Here is a 16,349-nt window from a genome sequence, read left to right as displayed (position 1 = left end):
ATTTATCTTTTCTACATTGAAAATTTGAGATTCTTAGTTGAAACTCGGGTCGGGTTTGGGTCATATATGAAAATTTACAAACCATACCCGACTCCATTTATTAATCGGATCCTTCAGGTTCGATCCAGATTCTAATCGGTGCTTATTGTTTATCACAGTATATAGGGTGTGGTACGGGTCGGGTCCGAGTCAAACCCGACCCGTTGACACCCCTAGTCCAAAACGATATACCAATTATCAAATTAAATATACAAGAAAATAAAACCCTTTATTTTATTCAATAAAAAACAAAAAGAAAATCGGAGAAGCTTAGCGTCTTGGCGGTGTCAGGTATAAAAGGAGGGTTCGATGAGAAATTAGGGTTTTAGGGCGGAAAAGAAGAAACGAAGCCGTTCTAGGGCTAGAAAGGAGAGGAACAAAGGTAGTGGCGAAATCTCTACCTAGTTTTTTTTTTTCATGAATACAAAGTTTGGATTGACTTTGTTTTCGTTAACCTGTGGAGAATATCTGTGATTGCGTCTCGTGATCTGGTTTTTGTGATGTTTTTTTTTGTGTTTTTTTTTGCGGTGGGGGGGTGTGGTTCTAGGAAGATGGATCGGTACCAGAGGGTGGAGAAGCCACGGCCAGAGGCGCCGATAAACGAGAACGAGATCAGGATCACCACGCTAGGCAGAATGCGGAGCTATATCACGTACGCGACTACTTTGCTTCAGGTAAACTTTTCGAGCAAAAGTTTCGTTTGCTTGGGTTGGTTGTTGTTGTTGGTTCTGGATCCGATGCGTTTTTTAATGTTGTTGTTGTTCCGTGGTTCATGCACTGGTTTTCGTTCCAAAATCGTGTTTTTGGTTCCTGTTGATTAGTAGTTTCTGAGGAACGGGCCTCTATGGGTGAACGAGAGATAATAAGATAGAAAGTGAAAATATGTTTACAAAATGGATTTTTTTTAATTGGCATTGTGGCTATATACGAGTTCTATTGTTTTAAATTTTTCTTGTTTTGATTTGTTTTTGCTGGTTCTGGATTTGATGCGGTATTGCCTGGTTTTTTCTTGAGTTAATGTGCTAGTTTGTCTACCAAAAGTGGATTTTCATTCTTATTTATTAGTTTTCTTTGAGAAAAAAAAAACAAAATCAATAGCAAATTTGCAATTCGATGGTGCTATGCGGGAAAATTACTGAAACAACAAGGAGTTTTCATGAATTCCCGTTGCGGGGAAACACTAGTTTTATTGTTTTAGGTTTTTTCTTTCCTTGTTGCATTTTTTGTTTGCAACTCCATCCGATAAACTAGCATCCTGAAAACTGTAGAACGTGGGATTTTGTGATATGGGGTTGCGTTATGGAGAGATGAATCCGATAAAATACTTCATTTTTGTATGGTACTTGTTTGGGCACGTTTTAAGAGTGATTTGGATGTTGGCTGAAGAGGAAGAAATGAAGAGTATGGTTGCCTACTGCTTCTTGAATGTTGTAGGGGGAACTGGTTTTTGTTTGGCTGGTGGCATGGATTCATGATCAGGACATATGGAGCGGATGTTATCGGTCTAACTTTTGTGCTTGTACTTTCTTGATGGGGTGAATTTCTATGACTAGTTTTTATTAGCATTTTTTGAACATATATTCTCACTCTTCAGTTTTTCTTAGCATTTTTCAAACATATATTCTCATTCTTTGAGCAAGAGAGTAATTTATAAACATTGGTGGTTTTATTTTCTTTCCTTTTTTCGGCCCTTGAGGCTAAGCCTGCTTCAGGTTTATTGCTCTTCCCTCCTTTTTGTCCACAACCATGCAATGATGTTTAGGAGTCCATTTTCCATTGATGTCAATCAAACCTGCGCCTTGCATCTAATTCAGCCAATTCTTGCTGCTTTTATTGTTGATTTTGCAGGAACCTCACGCTTGTGCTAGTAATTTGTCATCTCATAAATCTGACTGTTTTGTTGATATTTGATGGAGCTTGTCACTCTGAAAATGTTTCATGTGCTTGTTGAGACCATGGGGGGGGGGATTCCTGGTGCACATAAGGAGTCTCCTTGTCCAATTTTGAAAAAATCTACTCATGTAATTGAGGATGTTTCTGTTCAAATGCAATGTTGATGGATTTTGTGTTTGACTTACTGATTAGAATAAAGGAATTGAGCAACCATCTGATCAGTCTTTATTGAATGATTTTTCCTTGTTTATAGTGGTTGGGAGGTGTATTGGACGGATAACTAGAAGTCTCTGAAAGCAAGCATTTGACTCTTTTTCTGCATAGATTTTGTGGAGATCTCTCTCCCTTTGCAATGACCTACAGAATCTTTGCTTTTTCTGTTTTTCAGCCGTTCACCACATTGTCTTCCATACAAAACTTTATGCCTCCATCCAATACACAATGGTCTTTTCATCTGCTACAAAACCGTACTCGAATCATGAAAATGCACTTCTATGGAAAATCTTGAGGAATATAACTGTTTCTTTAAAGTAGAAACATAAACACTTTTCAGGTGTGAAAGATGCTTCTTATAATCTTATCTTAACACCACACACACAATGGAAGGAAAATGGACAAATCCAATGCAAAGGTATCCCTATATTATCTGCATTAACCCAGAAAGCCAGTGAGTAGATGAATATGCAAAAGAATCAATCAGTCAACTGGTTCAGTTCCTGTGTCAAGGAGGACTGAGAAGTGAGAATAGTGACAAAAGACTTGGCTATAAAATAAGGGTTATAAATTCTTTAGGAATCGAAAATATCTGTGGGGAAAAATCTTGCAACAAAAAATCTAGTTTCAATAAAGATTCATGAATGATGACATGCAACATGAGTTATTTGCGAAAAACTTTTTGGAAAACATTTTTCTGTACAAAATGAACCTAGTCCATGCACATCTAACTTCTATGAAGTGCACTCGGATCCAAACATGAACCACCTGCTCCAGTAGAGATTGTCTGCCACAGCCCATTTATTACAAACATAATATAATTAAGAAGATTTGTTTGTACTTAGTACTTACAGTCATGATTTTCTTAACACCTTTATGAGTGATGTATGTTTTTACTCTTGTAAACAGTGTTTAAGAAGGGCTTCTTTTTTTTTCTCTTGAACTATGTGATCATTGATGCCATTTTGTTATTAACCACATATGGAGATCCTAAAGGATAACAGTGGTCTCATGTAAGCTTTGTGCAAGTTTAATTCTGTTATTAACCACATATGCCATTGCTCATCAAGTTTTGTGCAAGTTTAATTTATTTGGCAAGGAAAGTGGTCTCATTGATATATTTCTTGTTCTTTCATTCTTAAATTAATATTTGAATTGCTAAATGTGCGGTGAATGCTCTTCTGATTAACTTGCCCAGATTTATTATCCTGTTAGTTAATTTTTCTTATTCTCTTTTCACTTATGCAATCTTGTATTGCCTTATTTTTGTGTACATATCTTGCTTAAGTCTTCCTATTTGGGCTCTCTGTTAATTCATGTTGAGAATTGTAGATCTTGCAATTGTTTCTTTTATAGGAAAAAGGTTCAAATGAAATTGTCCTAAAGGCAATGGGAAGAGCTATCAACAAGACTGTTATGATTGTCGAGCTGATTAAGGTAGATTATGATTAAGTTCTGTGACAAGATGTTCTTGTTGTCTTTTACTCTTTATTCCCAATAATTATTTTCATGTATATATATATGTAATTGAGGATGCTTCTATTTGTAGAGAAGGATTGTTGGTCTTCATCAGAATACATCAATTGGGTCAACCAACATAGTTGATACATGGGAGCCATTAGAAGAAGGCCTCCTTACGTAAGAAAGTGTTGCGTGATCTTTCTGTTTTTATTGTTTTGGGTGATGGGGACTTGACCAAGGGGATTGCCAAGATTGTTAGGTTGGCAAACTTCAAGCAAATAGAAATAACTCCTTCCTTATCAGTGGGCATGATCTTGAATGAGGGTAGCTTTGAAGCTGGCATCCCAGGAAATCCTGTGGATGATGCAACTTAGCCAGCCCACCTTGATTTTACAAGGCATAGTAGTTATGGTCATGCATGAAACAACAGAAGCTTACATGAGCTCGCTGTTACATGTACTGATTTACCTTTTATACCCTCTTGTTTACACAGGTTGGAAACAACTCGGCATGTCTCAATGATTACAATAGTCTTGTCAAAGAAGGAACTGGATAAATCATCTGTAGGGTGAGCACATTTTTTTTTTCTCTGCATGCTCGCTGCTAACTTCATGAGCTTGTGGATGATCATTTATTGCAAAAGATGGTTGTGGAGTTTTGGTTTTCCCCATTTTCAATCAATATTAGAGAAGTTCATTCAAAATTGTAATGAGAGAAGTTCATACAAATGTCGTTACAATTATTGTGCTTATCTAAGTGGTCTGCTATGATTTTAAAGTTCCTTATGCTTATGCTATTTTTTACTGTTCAAAGGATGATTACAGCTTATTTATTCTGGTCTCATGCATGTTTGAAATCTTTTTGAGTTTCTCGTAACCGTTTGGCCCTTTTTTTTCACTTTTGGTCACATAATGAAACTGAATTTCTTTATGACCTGCATGCTTATTGGTGGTGAGGATATATTGATAGTCCCTGAGATTTAGGTGCTCTTTTGAAGGTTGTGAAAGTGAATTCAATGAACCTATTGTTTAATCGTACAGTATTATAACAATTCTTTACTCAAATAGTCTAGGTTATGGCTTTTTGATGATTAAAAGCAATGTTGTATCATATCGGTACCCATATTGGTTGGGCAAAAATTAGCCTATATTGTATTGCAATTTTTTATTAAATAAGTTCCAAAATTTTCAAAAAAAAATGAAGAAAACTCAGAAAAATTAGCAAAAAATCTAAAAAAATCATAACACATGAAACAATGATGAATTGCATAAAATCACATATGAAGCATTTTTGTCTCTATGAGCTACATAAGCCTCTCGCAAGTGAGAACATGCCACAGGACTCGTACTTTCATATTACATAAACATAAACAAAATATTATATAAAACTTCAATAATCATAATCAGTGTTGTGAGAGGCGAACACCTCCTGAAGCGTACGCCTCGTTACTTGAAGCGTACACCTTGTTACCTGAAGCGTACGCCTCATAGGCGAAGCGCAAGCTCAAGGTACCGTGGCGTTGTAGTGAGGCGTTTGCAGGCTCGAAGCGCATGCTACACATGGGTGAAGTGCACGCCTCGCATCGAGGCGCGCTTCGCTTCTAAGGCGTACACATCATGCTTCTCTCCATCGATTGAGCAAGGCAGAGGGGCACCAATTCTCTCTCTCTCTCTCTCTCTCTTTCGATCCACCTCCACTCAGCACCACCACCCAACGAACCTCGCCGGAAGGTCGCAACTTAATCATCGAATTGGGCTCACTCTTTCGAATTTCGACGCATATCTGCTGCTGCTCCTGCTCCAGCGTTACAAAGAACGCATGTCCCGTTATGCATGTGAGAATCCGCCCTCGTCATACCGATCAAACAGAAACGGTGAGGGATCCCTAGAAATTTCGACAAGTGGCGTACAAAGCTGGCGATCTCGACGAGCAACGACGAAAATCACAGGGAGAACCGAAGAATTGCAGGGAAATTCGAGGGTTTCAACGAAGCTCGAGGGGAAATCTAGGGTTTCGACGATCAAACAGGGAGATTTATAGGGGTTTCAGACGGCGGAGTTCATCCGATATCACCGATTGGGTGGCCAGACGACCGGAGCTACCGCCTACGGGTCGCCGAAATCCTCATGTGCAGTGGGAAGACGATCGGCCGGATGAAAACAAGAAGATGAAAAGAAAAATGGATTTTTGATTTTAAAATAAATCTTTTATTATTCGGCTCTCCCAATTTCCCTCTTTGATGGCTTCGTTCGTATGCCTTGTTTAGGGCGTTTTCTATCGCTTCGGTCATGTGTCTATTAGTAATCTCTCCACGTATTGCCATCTGCATGCCCATCCGAACCGATTTCGATATGGACTCGAGTTCGGTCTTGATGCAAACAAATCCGGTTAGATAAACGGTTCGGCTTCGTAAGCCCGAAATATAAAACATTACTTTAATACTTAATATGATTTTAATGCCTTTTAATAGTGTTTCACTAAAAATGTAAGTTTATCTATCAAATATCAAAAATAAGTTTTATTAATTAAAAATAAAAAATCAGTGTTCTCTTTTGGCTTACCTTGCCTTTCTTTGAACATCTTTATTTTATTTTCTTATGATTTTGTACTAAAATAAATAAAAGCAAATTAGTAGTTCTTATTTAAAATTTTTATTATTTTATTAATATTATATATTTTATTATTTTGATCATGAAGCATATGCTTCAACGCCTCGAGGCTTACGCCTCGCTTCATAAGAGGCTCAACGCCTCGCTTCGCCTCATCACATTTAACAACCTTGATCATAATCATCATCATCTTCTTCTTCTAAAATGAATAACAAACCATACAACTGATAACGGACAATGTAAATAAAAGGCAACTACATAATTTAAATTTTAAATACAATTAAAGCCTTAACTAACAATATTAAATTCACATTCAAGTCATACTAAAATATCATAAGTCATAACTAAAGTTGTAAGACTTTATGATAACTAAAAACATTACATTTATCCACCGTCTTACGTGTCAATCTTTATCTCTAAAGTTCTAAACTATAAAGATCTTAAAACTAAACTATCTTCTAGAGCCTATTTGCCAAGCATTAATACAATAATTCTTAGGTGTTGCATCCAACTTCCGTGATAACAGGCAAGTGTGTCATCATTACCATCTTCAAAATCTGAAACAATGTTTTGAAGTCCTTTGCATTTTTGCAAAATTCTTCTTTGAATTTTTTTTAGTTCAACGATAACATCAACACGAAAAGTGTTGGGAATAGATGGATAGTCACATGGATGTACATTTTAACAAAGACCCGTAATATATTGCTTAAATCTATACAGTTCACCTCTAATAATAACACCATAAAACATACATCTCAATGATGACCCTGGTTGTGGTACATCATCCATGCTTCTACAATATTGCCATGCACGATCATCTCTACAAGATATACGTGAAGGCGTCATCGAAAGATCTAAAATAAAACATAGCCAGTTAACCATCAAATACAAATATAGGCATACAAATATTCGACAAATTGCACCAGCCATACTTTTTCCCAAAAAAACTCAATAAGAAGGAAATAATAGGAATTTACCTCAACCCACCTCATTGAGTGAAAAAATGGTGAAAATGCATTGAGTGAAAATGCGTCGAGACCCTCCCCCCTCTCGCTCGCTCTCTTGTTGGGTCGGCAGGGAGGGGCTGAGCCTCGCCCCCCCGCTCCCTCTGTTTTCGGCAGGGGAGGGGTTGAGCCCCTGTCCTTGCTCCCTCTTATTTCAGGGGAGGGGCTGAGTCCCTCCCTTTTTTTGGTAGGGGAGGGGCAGATCCCCCCTCCTTGCTCCTGATTTTATTATATATAATATATATATATATATATATATATATATATTATATTTTTATATCAAGATAATGTCTGTATAATTGATTTGAAAATTATTTTTTTTTGTGTTTTCAGGATAAAAATGACGGATAAAGGGAAAGAACTTGCATCATCCTCATCCCAACATGTGAGTTCTGCTGCTAGTTTTGCTGATACTTGTAGTGGTATTGATGATGTTGGGGCCACTATGGGTACATGTAGATAAACTTTCAAAAACTGGAGAAGGAGGTGGTGGAAACAAGAGATATCGATGCAAGCTCTACAAAAGAGATTTTGTTGAGTCTTACACAAGAGTGAAGGCTCATCTGTTGAAGATACCAAGACATGGCATTTCAGGATGCAAAAAAGTTGATGAGGCAATGCAAAGATAATACAAGAAAATACAAGAAGAATATGAGAAGAGAAAGACAATGACCGATTCTTGTGCAGTTAGTGTGCCATTTGCAAGCCACCAAGAAGATGCTGAAAAAAAAGAAAAGTCAATGTAGGACGTAGAGGAATGATACAAGCAACATTCAATACATATGGAAGAGAAGAATTAGATTGAAAAGTTGGGAGTTATTTTTATTCTAGTTCACTCTCATTTAATGCAGCTAGAAATCCTTATTGGAAGGATTTAGTAACATCCTTGGCAAATTGTAATTTGAGTGGCTATATGCCTCCAAGTTCAGAAAAAATCCGAACCACACTTCTTGCAGAAGAGAGGGTAAATGTGAAGAGATTGCTGGAGATTAAAAAATATTCATGGGAGCAAAATGGAGTTTCTATGGTGGATGGGCAAATATTCAAAGGCGTCCACTGATCAATTTCATTGCTTGTTCACTTAGTGACCCAATATTTTTGAAAGCAGTTGATGCATCTGGGGAATATAAAAATGTAGAGTATTTGAAGGAGTTGTTTATAGAAGTCATAAAAGAAGTGGGTGATCAGAAAATGGTATAAATCATTACAGACAACGCTTCAGTTTATAAAAGTGCAGCGTTGAGTTTGGAGATTGAGTACCCTCATATTTTTTGGACTCCCTGTGTAGCACACAGCTTAAATCTGGCCCTAAAGAGCATCTGCAACTCCAAAGAAGAAGAAAATTCACTAGCATATGCTTTATGTTTATGGATTGAAAATTTAGAAAGAAATGTCAAAAGCATTAGGAATTTTATTATTAACCACCATCGTGCTTGTTGCACTCGAAATCTTGAAGAGCCTAACAACGTGCCACAGGTATGAGACTTGGTATGTTGCTTAGGGTTGAAGAGGTGTGTGTTTGCATGTCACTAATTGTGTCATGTGCCTGAGCTTGGCACTGGATTGTTCTGGAGGTGTGTGGCATGTGCACAGGCATGGTGCTGAGCAGAAAAAGGTGTGTGCATGCAACGGATTGGGTCTTGTGCTTGAGTGTGGCACTGGGCTGTGAAAGGAGCGTGGCATGTGCACCGGCATGGTGCAGTGCAGATGTGACAACAGATGCATGGATGTGTGTGAAGTGCGGTGGAAGTGCTCCAGGAGTGATGGATTGGTTGGTTGTAGCGTGCACGCGGCAGTTGGACCATCCCCGTAGCAAACATGCCTTGCCCATGTGTGCAGAGCTTGGTGCGCATGCACAACAATGGTGTCGCATGTTGCATGGGCCATTAGCGTGCGGGACGCACTCGGTGTGCAAAGCACAACATGCAGTGGGCATGCGGCTGCGGTGAGCTTGGTAAGGGCTTGGCATGTGCATCAATGTGCGCAGTGTGAGCATAATTGCGTGCACAATTTTTGAGGCGATAATCCAATGAGCATTTGAAGTTGTTTGGGGCCAAGATCGAAGATTCACCGTATAAATGGACTATGGGGAACGCGTGGGTGAAGGCGGATTTGAAAAGTTCGAAAGTTGAAAAATTTATGGTTCCCCAAGTGTTATTCGGGTTCCTCTTGCTGGCAGGGGTCTGGCTCTTAAAACACCTATATAGGAGACCTCCTGTTTGAGCTGTCTGGCACATGTTGCAGCAGCTTGGCATAGGCACCCCCTATATCGCACGGGCAGCACTGGGAGTGCATGGGGGTGTCCGTGTGTAGTGCAAATCCCCCATGGGACGTAGGCAAAGGCCTTAGGTGCGCGGGTAGGCGACTCTTGGTGCGGTGGTGCGGTCCCAACCGTGCATGGTGGCACGGGGTTGTGCAAGTGAGTGCACAACGCCAACGAATGAGTTTGGGTGGTGCTTTTCGCTATGGCATGGAATCATCAACTGGTCTTCGGACTGGGGGTCGAAAGACCTTGTCCCTTCGATGGTGAGGTTATGTTGGGGGCGTGCCCATAGGGCCGCTATCTGCTCTATGGCACGCGAGGCTAAGGCATCCGTGCGTTGTTGGTTCAGATGGCTGGAATTGAGGAAATGTGGCTTGCAATGATGGTTGGAGGCATCGCATGCATCGGTAAAGGCTTTGGGATGTGTTATGCTCCTTGGCCTGTGTTGAATGTTGGTTAAGTCGGTAGTGCTGCGAAGGCATGTTTCAGCTCTTGTCAATGTGCGCTTGCTTGTGGGAGTAGTAAGGCACGATTGGCTTGACGGTTGAAGGTGCTAGCTGGTATGAGACGACTATGCACGTAAGTGGCGATCAGATGCACGATGGACCATGTTCGGAAGGATTTCTTGAAAAGAAAGGTTTGCTAAGTTGACGTTCCGCTGGGTAAGAAGTTTACGTGTGGGAAACACGTGTTGTGAGGCTGACTAGGCCGTGAGTCATAGTGCCGCACGGGCCTTCCTTGGCTTGAAAGGCGAAAAATTTGGCCTTGGAAAATTAGCCCGTGACAGTGCTAATGCTATATTTAATAGGCATTCTGACCTAAAATTGTTGAAGGTCGTTGAAACACGTTTTGCATCCATTATTGTGATGGTGAAGAGGATTAAAAGAGTGAAGAATGCTTTGGTTAACATGGTGACTGAAGAAAATTGGACATTCTATCGTGCTGATGATGATATCAAGGCTCAAGAAATTAAAAAATGCATTATTGATGATGAATTTTGGGACATAGTGGTATACTTTTTTCAATTTATGCAACCTATTTGGGAAACGTTAAGAGAAGTTGATAAGGATGAGCCCATGCTTCACAGAGTTTATGAAATGTGGGATAATATGATTGAAAAAATACAAGCTATAGTTTTCAAGCATAAAGAAAAAAAATCCCGCATTGGATGATTCAGAATTTTTTAATCATATTCATTCAATTTTAGTCAGAAGATGGGGTAAGAGCAACACTTCTTTGCATTGCATGACAGATTCTCTTAATCCAAAATATTATGCAAATAAGTGGCGGGCTGGTGGTATTGGTCGTGTCCCTCCAAATTTAGACACAGAGCTATCAAGACATAAAAATATGTGTATGACAAGACTTTTTTCAAAAGCATATCTTCTACATCAAGTCACACAAGAGTTTAGAAAATTTTCATCTTCGAGATTATATGCATCGACATTATTCGCGAGAGAAGAGGATAATATAGATCCTATCACGTGGTGGTCAACATTTGGATCAGAAACACCTCTTCTTCAACGTCTTGCATTAAGATTGCTATCGCAGCCTGTTAGTTTATCTTTTGAAAAAAATTGGAGCACATATTCTCAAATCCACAACATGAAGAGAAACAAACTCACCAGCAAGCGTGCAGAGGATTTAATATATGTTCATTCAAATCTCCGATTACTTTCGCGAACTTATGATGAATACATGTACTAATTTGCTCTCTTAGTTATTTGATTATTTTTTAGTTTTTCATTTAAATATACTTGTATTGTATTTAATATTTTCAAATTGGGTTTGTAACGTAGACAAAGATCATCCAAATTTTGGGATGTAAACCCAGAAGAGTGTGACTTCGAGGGAGAGCATGATTTCAACATTACAAACATGGATTTAGCTGAGCCCAGTATTCCTTCTAATGATGCATTTGATGATGAAAAAGAAAATTATTAAGATCCATTACTTCATGAGGATATACTTTGGTATGTTATTTAGTTCTTTTTTGCTTACTTATTTGATTGATATTTAGGTTGATTTATGTAATTGCGTTACTTGATTGATATTTAGGTTGATATATTGCATGCATGATGAATGATATTATGATAATGTTAACCGTTAAAGTTTTAAAATTATATATATATATATATATATATATATATATATATATATATATATATATATACACATTTTTGCCCTGCCGCACCCGCACCCATGTGACATAGATCCTTCGGCTTTTAAGATCTTGGTTGAAGTGTTGAAAATGACTGCGATATGGTCCATCGTCTTCTTACCTTTTCCTTTTGCTCATTTGGATAAAGACTTATTAGCAAGTCTTTGCAATTAGGTAGCTAGTGTCATGTGTTTGCTCTAGGGGACCTGTCCACCTTTGCTTGCTTTTTACTAGGAACAAATAATTGTTCATAATGTTGCTTATGATGGCGGCTCTCACTTGTACATTAAACTTGTAGTGTGTGAACATGTTGTAGGTGAAACTGTTTCACACATATTTACATTATGTTTTGTGCCAGCTAAGTGATGCTCTATCCTATAAATGCCTCTTGTGGTCTGTTTATGATAGTAATTGCAAATTACATGTCCTACGAGTTTGGGATCTTTAGTGGGATTTGAAACTTTAACTCCATGATCCCATCCTACCTCTTTTCCCATTGTTCAACTGCAAAAATACATATAAGAAAATATATATTAACACAAAAAATTAGATTACAAGTACCATTGTTTGATAAAAGACACATTCAAAATAACAGAAGAAGATTTTGCTGCATTTTATGATTTAATAATTCAATAGTCAACAAATGCACAAACAAACAATAAACTAATTGTAGTTGCAATATGAATAATGAATACAAACATGCATGTGTATATGAGAAACCAATAAGTGCACAAGATCTTATTTAACCAAAAAATATGAACTAAGCATAGATCATACAAAGGGAATCACAAAAGTGTGGCTCATGTGAAAAGCTTGACCTTAGCCAAATGTTTGTAACTGTTCATGATGAGCCAAATGTTTGAGTTGTTCATGATGAGATGTGGAGCCTGATTCAGAGTTTTTGCCCTTGCAGAACGGAGGGTCCGGGGGCTCCCTCCGGCGTGGGTCTCGATTTCTTATGGATCAGAACCGACTTGTTTAGGTTTAGGGTCGTCACCCTTGCCTTTGTATAAATTCTTTCTTTTCTTTCTAAAGAAATGAAGTGAATGATGACTTAGAGGATCAATCAAATTATTAAATGTGCATTTAATACTTAAAATTTATAATAACAAACAGATATCATAATTATCACAAAATATTAAAAAAAATCAAAAACCGATTCAGGCCGATTTTCAACAAACCAGTGAAGTGTCGATTTGACTAAAATTATGCTCATTCGATTTTGTTTTAACAAAAAAAAAATGATCCCACCCATGTCAATGTCATCAGAAGGATGGATGATGTTCAACAAGTTGCCCTCATATACAGACAAACTGGAAAAGAGACGTGAAGAGCATCGGTATGTCAAGGAATAACATATAATAGAATGTGATAATTCTTCATATATATAAACAAAATATGGTGCATTGAACATGGTTTTTATGTCGACCAAAACATCATATACAGAAATGCGCACTGTCAACAAAGTCTTAAGATTTGACATAGCCAATTGACTGGACGAAAATATTTTTTTGGTAAGGACTCTAGTAGGATATAACAGCAACTCAGAGCTAGATGAGCATTTGGAAATGAGTGATGAAGGTAGCCTGAGACTTACGTGCATAAGCTACCTTGAGGAAGACGTGTAAATGGGCTGAGAATGAGAAGAGATAAAAGAAGAGGAGAACGAGAGAGAAAGAGAAAAAACTAGAAATGAGAGAGAGAGTGTACCTGTTTCGGGGCTCCACCACGAGAGAGCGAGAGAATGCTGTGAGAGCCGAGAGAGAGACTGCTGTGAAAAAAAAAGAGAGAGAGTGGGGTGAGAAAAAAAGAGGGGCTTAAACATAAAGGCCCCCGACCCCTTTATGTTTAAGCCCTAATTTTTTGTCAAATGAAGGTTTTGACCTTCATTTGACAAAAATTATTGAGGCATATGCGCCTCAAGGCGTATGAGGCGCACGCCTCGGGGCTTTTACGCTTTGCCCATACACCTCAAGGCATAAAGCCCCTCGCCTTGAGGCGAGGCACGCTTTTTGCGCCTTGAGGCGCATTTTTAATAACACTGGACTCTCCTTTTTCTCTTATTTCTGTTTATTGTTATTCTTCCTTCAAAAATTATTCTTGTATATTCTTGCAGCAATGTCTTCGGAAAATAGCAGTACTTGACCACTTGTTCTCCTATAGCTGACTGTCGGCCTCTAATTCTATCAAAAAGAAAAAAAGGATTCTTGACTTGTTTATTGTCCAGATTCCAGAACAGTTACCAATCAGTGTTGTTCTGTTTTGATGTACTGCCTAAACCTGTTAATTTTTATACCTATGGTTTTGGCTGTCCTTACTGTATTCACCAAAATTCCTGGTTATTTGAACCATACTAAATGCTGTTGTTCCAAAGAACACTTAACACATTTTTGTCAGATCTTGTAAAAAATGTTTTTATGAACACTTCATGTTATATGTACACGGTTTCTCCTATTTTTTAAGCATATTTTACTGTTAGTGATGCATGAAGAAATTTTATTTAAAAACATAAAAAGGGTTCATATCATGCTAATGTCATGATATATTGAAAATATGCAAGAAATGTGATTGATCATGATTTTGTTGGGAGTTCACTTTTTCTGAATGTATCATTAATTATAAATTCAAAATGTACCACAGATGTTTGTTGCTATGATTAAAACAACATTTTTATTGAACTTATTGATTTGTCTTCCATGTTGTGGTGCTGTTTGTGATCATCGTTTTGGTCCCAATGTTTCCAAATGAAAATCTAGGGATGAATATTGAGGGGGAACAAGCTTGTGATTTAGTTTCATTCGTTGCTTTGTTACTTGAAAATGCTCAATTTCACACATTTGTGTTTTTTATGCAGATATCAGCCACCTTTACCTGCAGAGCAGGTCAAGCCATTGAATGATTTTGATTACGGAGCAGGTATAGTAGTGTTTCTGCTTCAAACCTATACACTCATTGAATGCAAGTCGCTGACAGCTCAATGTTTTTAGAGGGCTCTCCGGGTGCAAGTGGGCGGGGTCGTGGTGGTCGTGGGTGGGGGAGAGCTAGAGGTAAAGTCAGGCCTTAAGTTTTGTTCACAACTTTGAGCAGGGTTTCACCTTTAGGCTACTGCTGATTTGGCTGCACTGCAGGAAATGGCAATGCTGGTATTGAGTACGGAAATGGTGGCTGGGACAGGGGCCGGAGATACAACCGTGGTAGGGGTCGTGGCTTCCGTGGCCGTGGAAGAAGCTATTATGGAGCCCCAGCTGATAACCATGAAGAATCCGGACTCTACAGTAATGAGGCATCCACCCGTGGTCGAGGTGCTACATCCTTAGCTTTTATTACTCAATTAGTTTCTATTCATGTTACTTTTCAATGTAATTTTAGGATGCGCTTGTCATGTATCTTGGCAGGGCGTGGTCATGGTAGGGGACGTGGGCGCGGAAGGAGTCATGGATTGAATGATTCAGTCAATGCAGCTGCAGGCACTGTAGCTGCCTAGCTTGTTGATCATCTTTGAGCGCATGGGCTTTATGCTTTTATTGGATGCCTGCTCCTAAGTCCTTGTCCTTGTTATTTTTTATTAAATCCTTAACCCGAAATGTCTGTATTTTTCATTCTGGAGGATTGCCGTTTTCATCTTGTGGTCTATGTTCCTTTTTAGGTGGGAATATTTTTATGTTAGATTGTTAGGGACTCAGTTGGTCTGATTTATATTCAGGCCATTGTAGAATTAACTAACAGAGCAGTACATTCATTCATTGATTTTTTCCTCGTTTAACCATTCTGCTTTCCAATCTTGATGTTGGTCTGGAAAATTTATGTATCCCATGGTGTATTAAGAATAATTCGACTAATTTCCATTGAATAATACATTAAGTGGTTTTAGGAGTGAAACTTCCATGTGAGTTTTGCTACCAAACTTGCCCCCCCCCCCCTGTATAGCCAGCTTCGGCGATTTATGATTTGATGAATTTATGTTGGGCAATGTGACCAGTGAATGATGATGACCAACCCCGAGAAAAAAGTAGAGCACTCGCGGGCGAATTGCGAGCCCATTTGTTTCTCCCGAAACGTTGGGAAAGTGGTCCGTTTTGGCAAGAAAATAAACGTTTTCTCACCCTTTCTCAAACAGACGGACGCTGATTGTCCCCCGCACGTTCATAATTAAACGGGTGGATTTCTGTTTCTAAGAAAAAAAGGAAAAAGAAGAGAGTCGGTCGAAAAAAAAAATCCAGGAAGGGCATCCCCATTTCGGCTGGTGGGTGGCAGAAAAATGGCCGGCGGCATGTTAAGAAACTAAAAAAAATGTCCCATCTCCTAGATGAAAAAAGAAAGATTTGGTCACCTAATTTTTAAATTTTAAATTAGTTTCAGGCTATTTTCGACAGGCCAAGGGCTAGAAACGAGTGCACTAAGAGGGGTGGGGGTTATCAAGTCATCTCTCTCACAATCCAGGTTGAAAACTTGGGAGAAGAGTTTTTTTTTTTCCTCACTTTCCCAGTTTGCTGCAAAAACTTGATTTTTAGCCTAAAACCCAGTTTTAAGCGGTCATCCAAAGTGTACTTTGAGTCTTTAACAATTCAGGTTTTCCAAAAACCTGAGTTTTTGAACATTCAAGGATTGCTCTACCATTATCCAAACGGTTAGACTTTCTTGAAAATTGCGAGCCCAATAAACATGATTTTTTGTCACCTAAATTCCCAAGAACCATAATTAATGAT

At 38.5% G+C, this 16,349-nt stretch overlaps 1 protein-coding gene across 2 annotated transcripts; it reads left to right on the top strand.

Annotated features, from left to right (window-relative positions):
• Positions 1 to 356: 356 nt before the first annotated feature.
• Positions 357 to 15,522, top strand: LOC149817791 (uncharacterized). 2 transcript variants are annotated; one of them, XM_089985816.1, is made up of 9 exons: positions 357 to 421; positions 587 to 713; positions 3,502 to 3,582; positions 3,695 to 3,783; positions 4,100 to 4,174; positions 14,498 to 14,559; positions 14,631 to 14,690; positions 14,772 to 14,945; positions 15,039 to 15,522. In XM_089985816.1, exons 2-9 carry the CDS (start codon positions 591 to 593, stop codon positions 15,125 to 15,127), a joined length of 753 nt encoding a protein of 250 aa, XP_089841942.1. In that variant the 5' UTR covers positions 357 to 421; positions 587 to 590; the 3' UTR covers positions 15,128 to 15,522. The 2 variants fall into 2 exon arrangements, with proteins under 2 accessions (XP_089841942.1, XP_089841943.1); XM_089985817.1 differs by having other exon boundaries at positions 372 to 421; positions 591 to 713.
• Positions 15,523 to 16,349: the final 827 nt, after the last annotated feature.

This window comes from Nuphar pumila, chromosome 13 (assembly GCF_984573655.1).
Source record: "Nuphar pumila chromosome 13, dmNupPumi1.hap1.1, whole genome shotgun sequence".
NCBI lineage: Eukaryota > Viridiplantae > Streptophyta > Magnoliopsida > Nymphaeales > Nymphaeaceae > Nuphar > Nuphar pumila.
The sequence above is the reverse complement of the archived record's forward strand: the minus strand, read 5'-3'. Positions and strand labels throughout refer to the sequence as shown.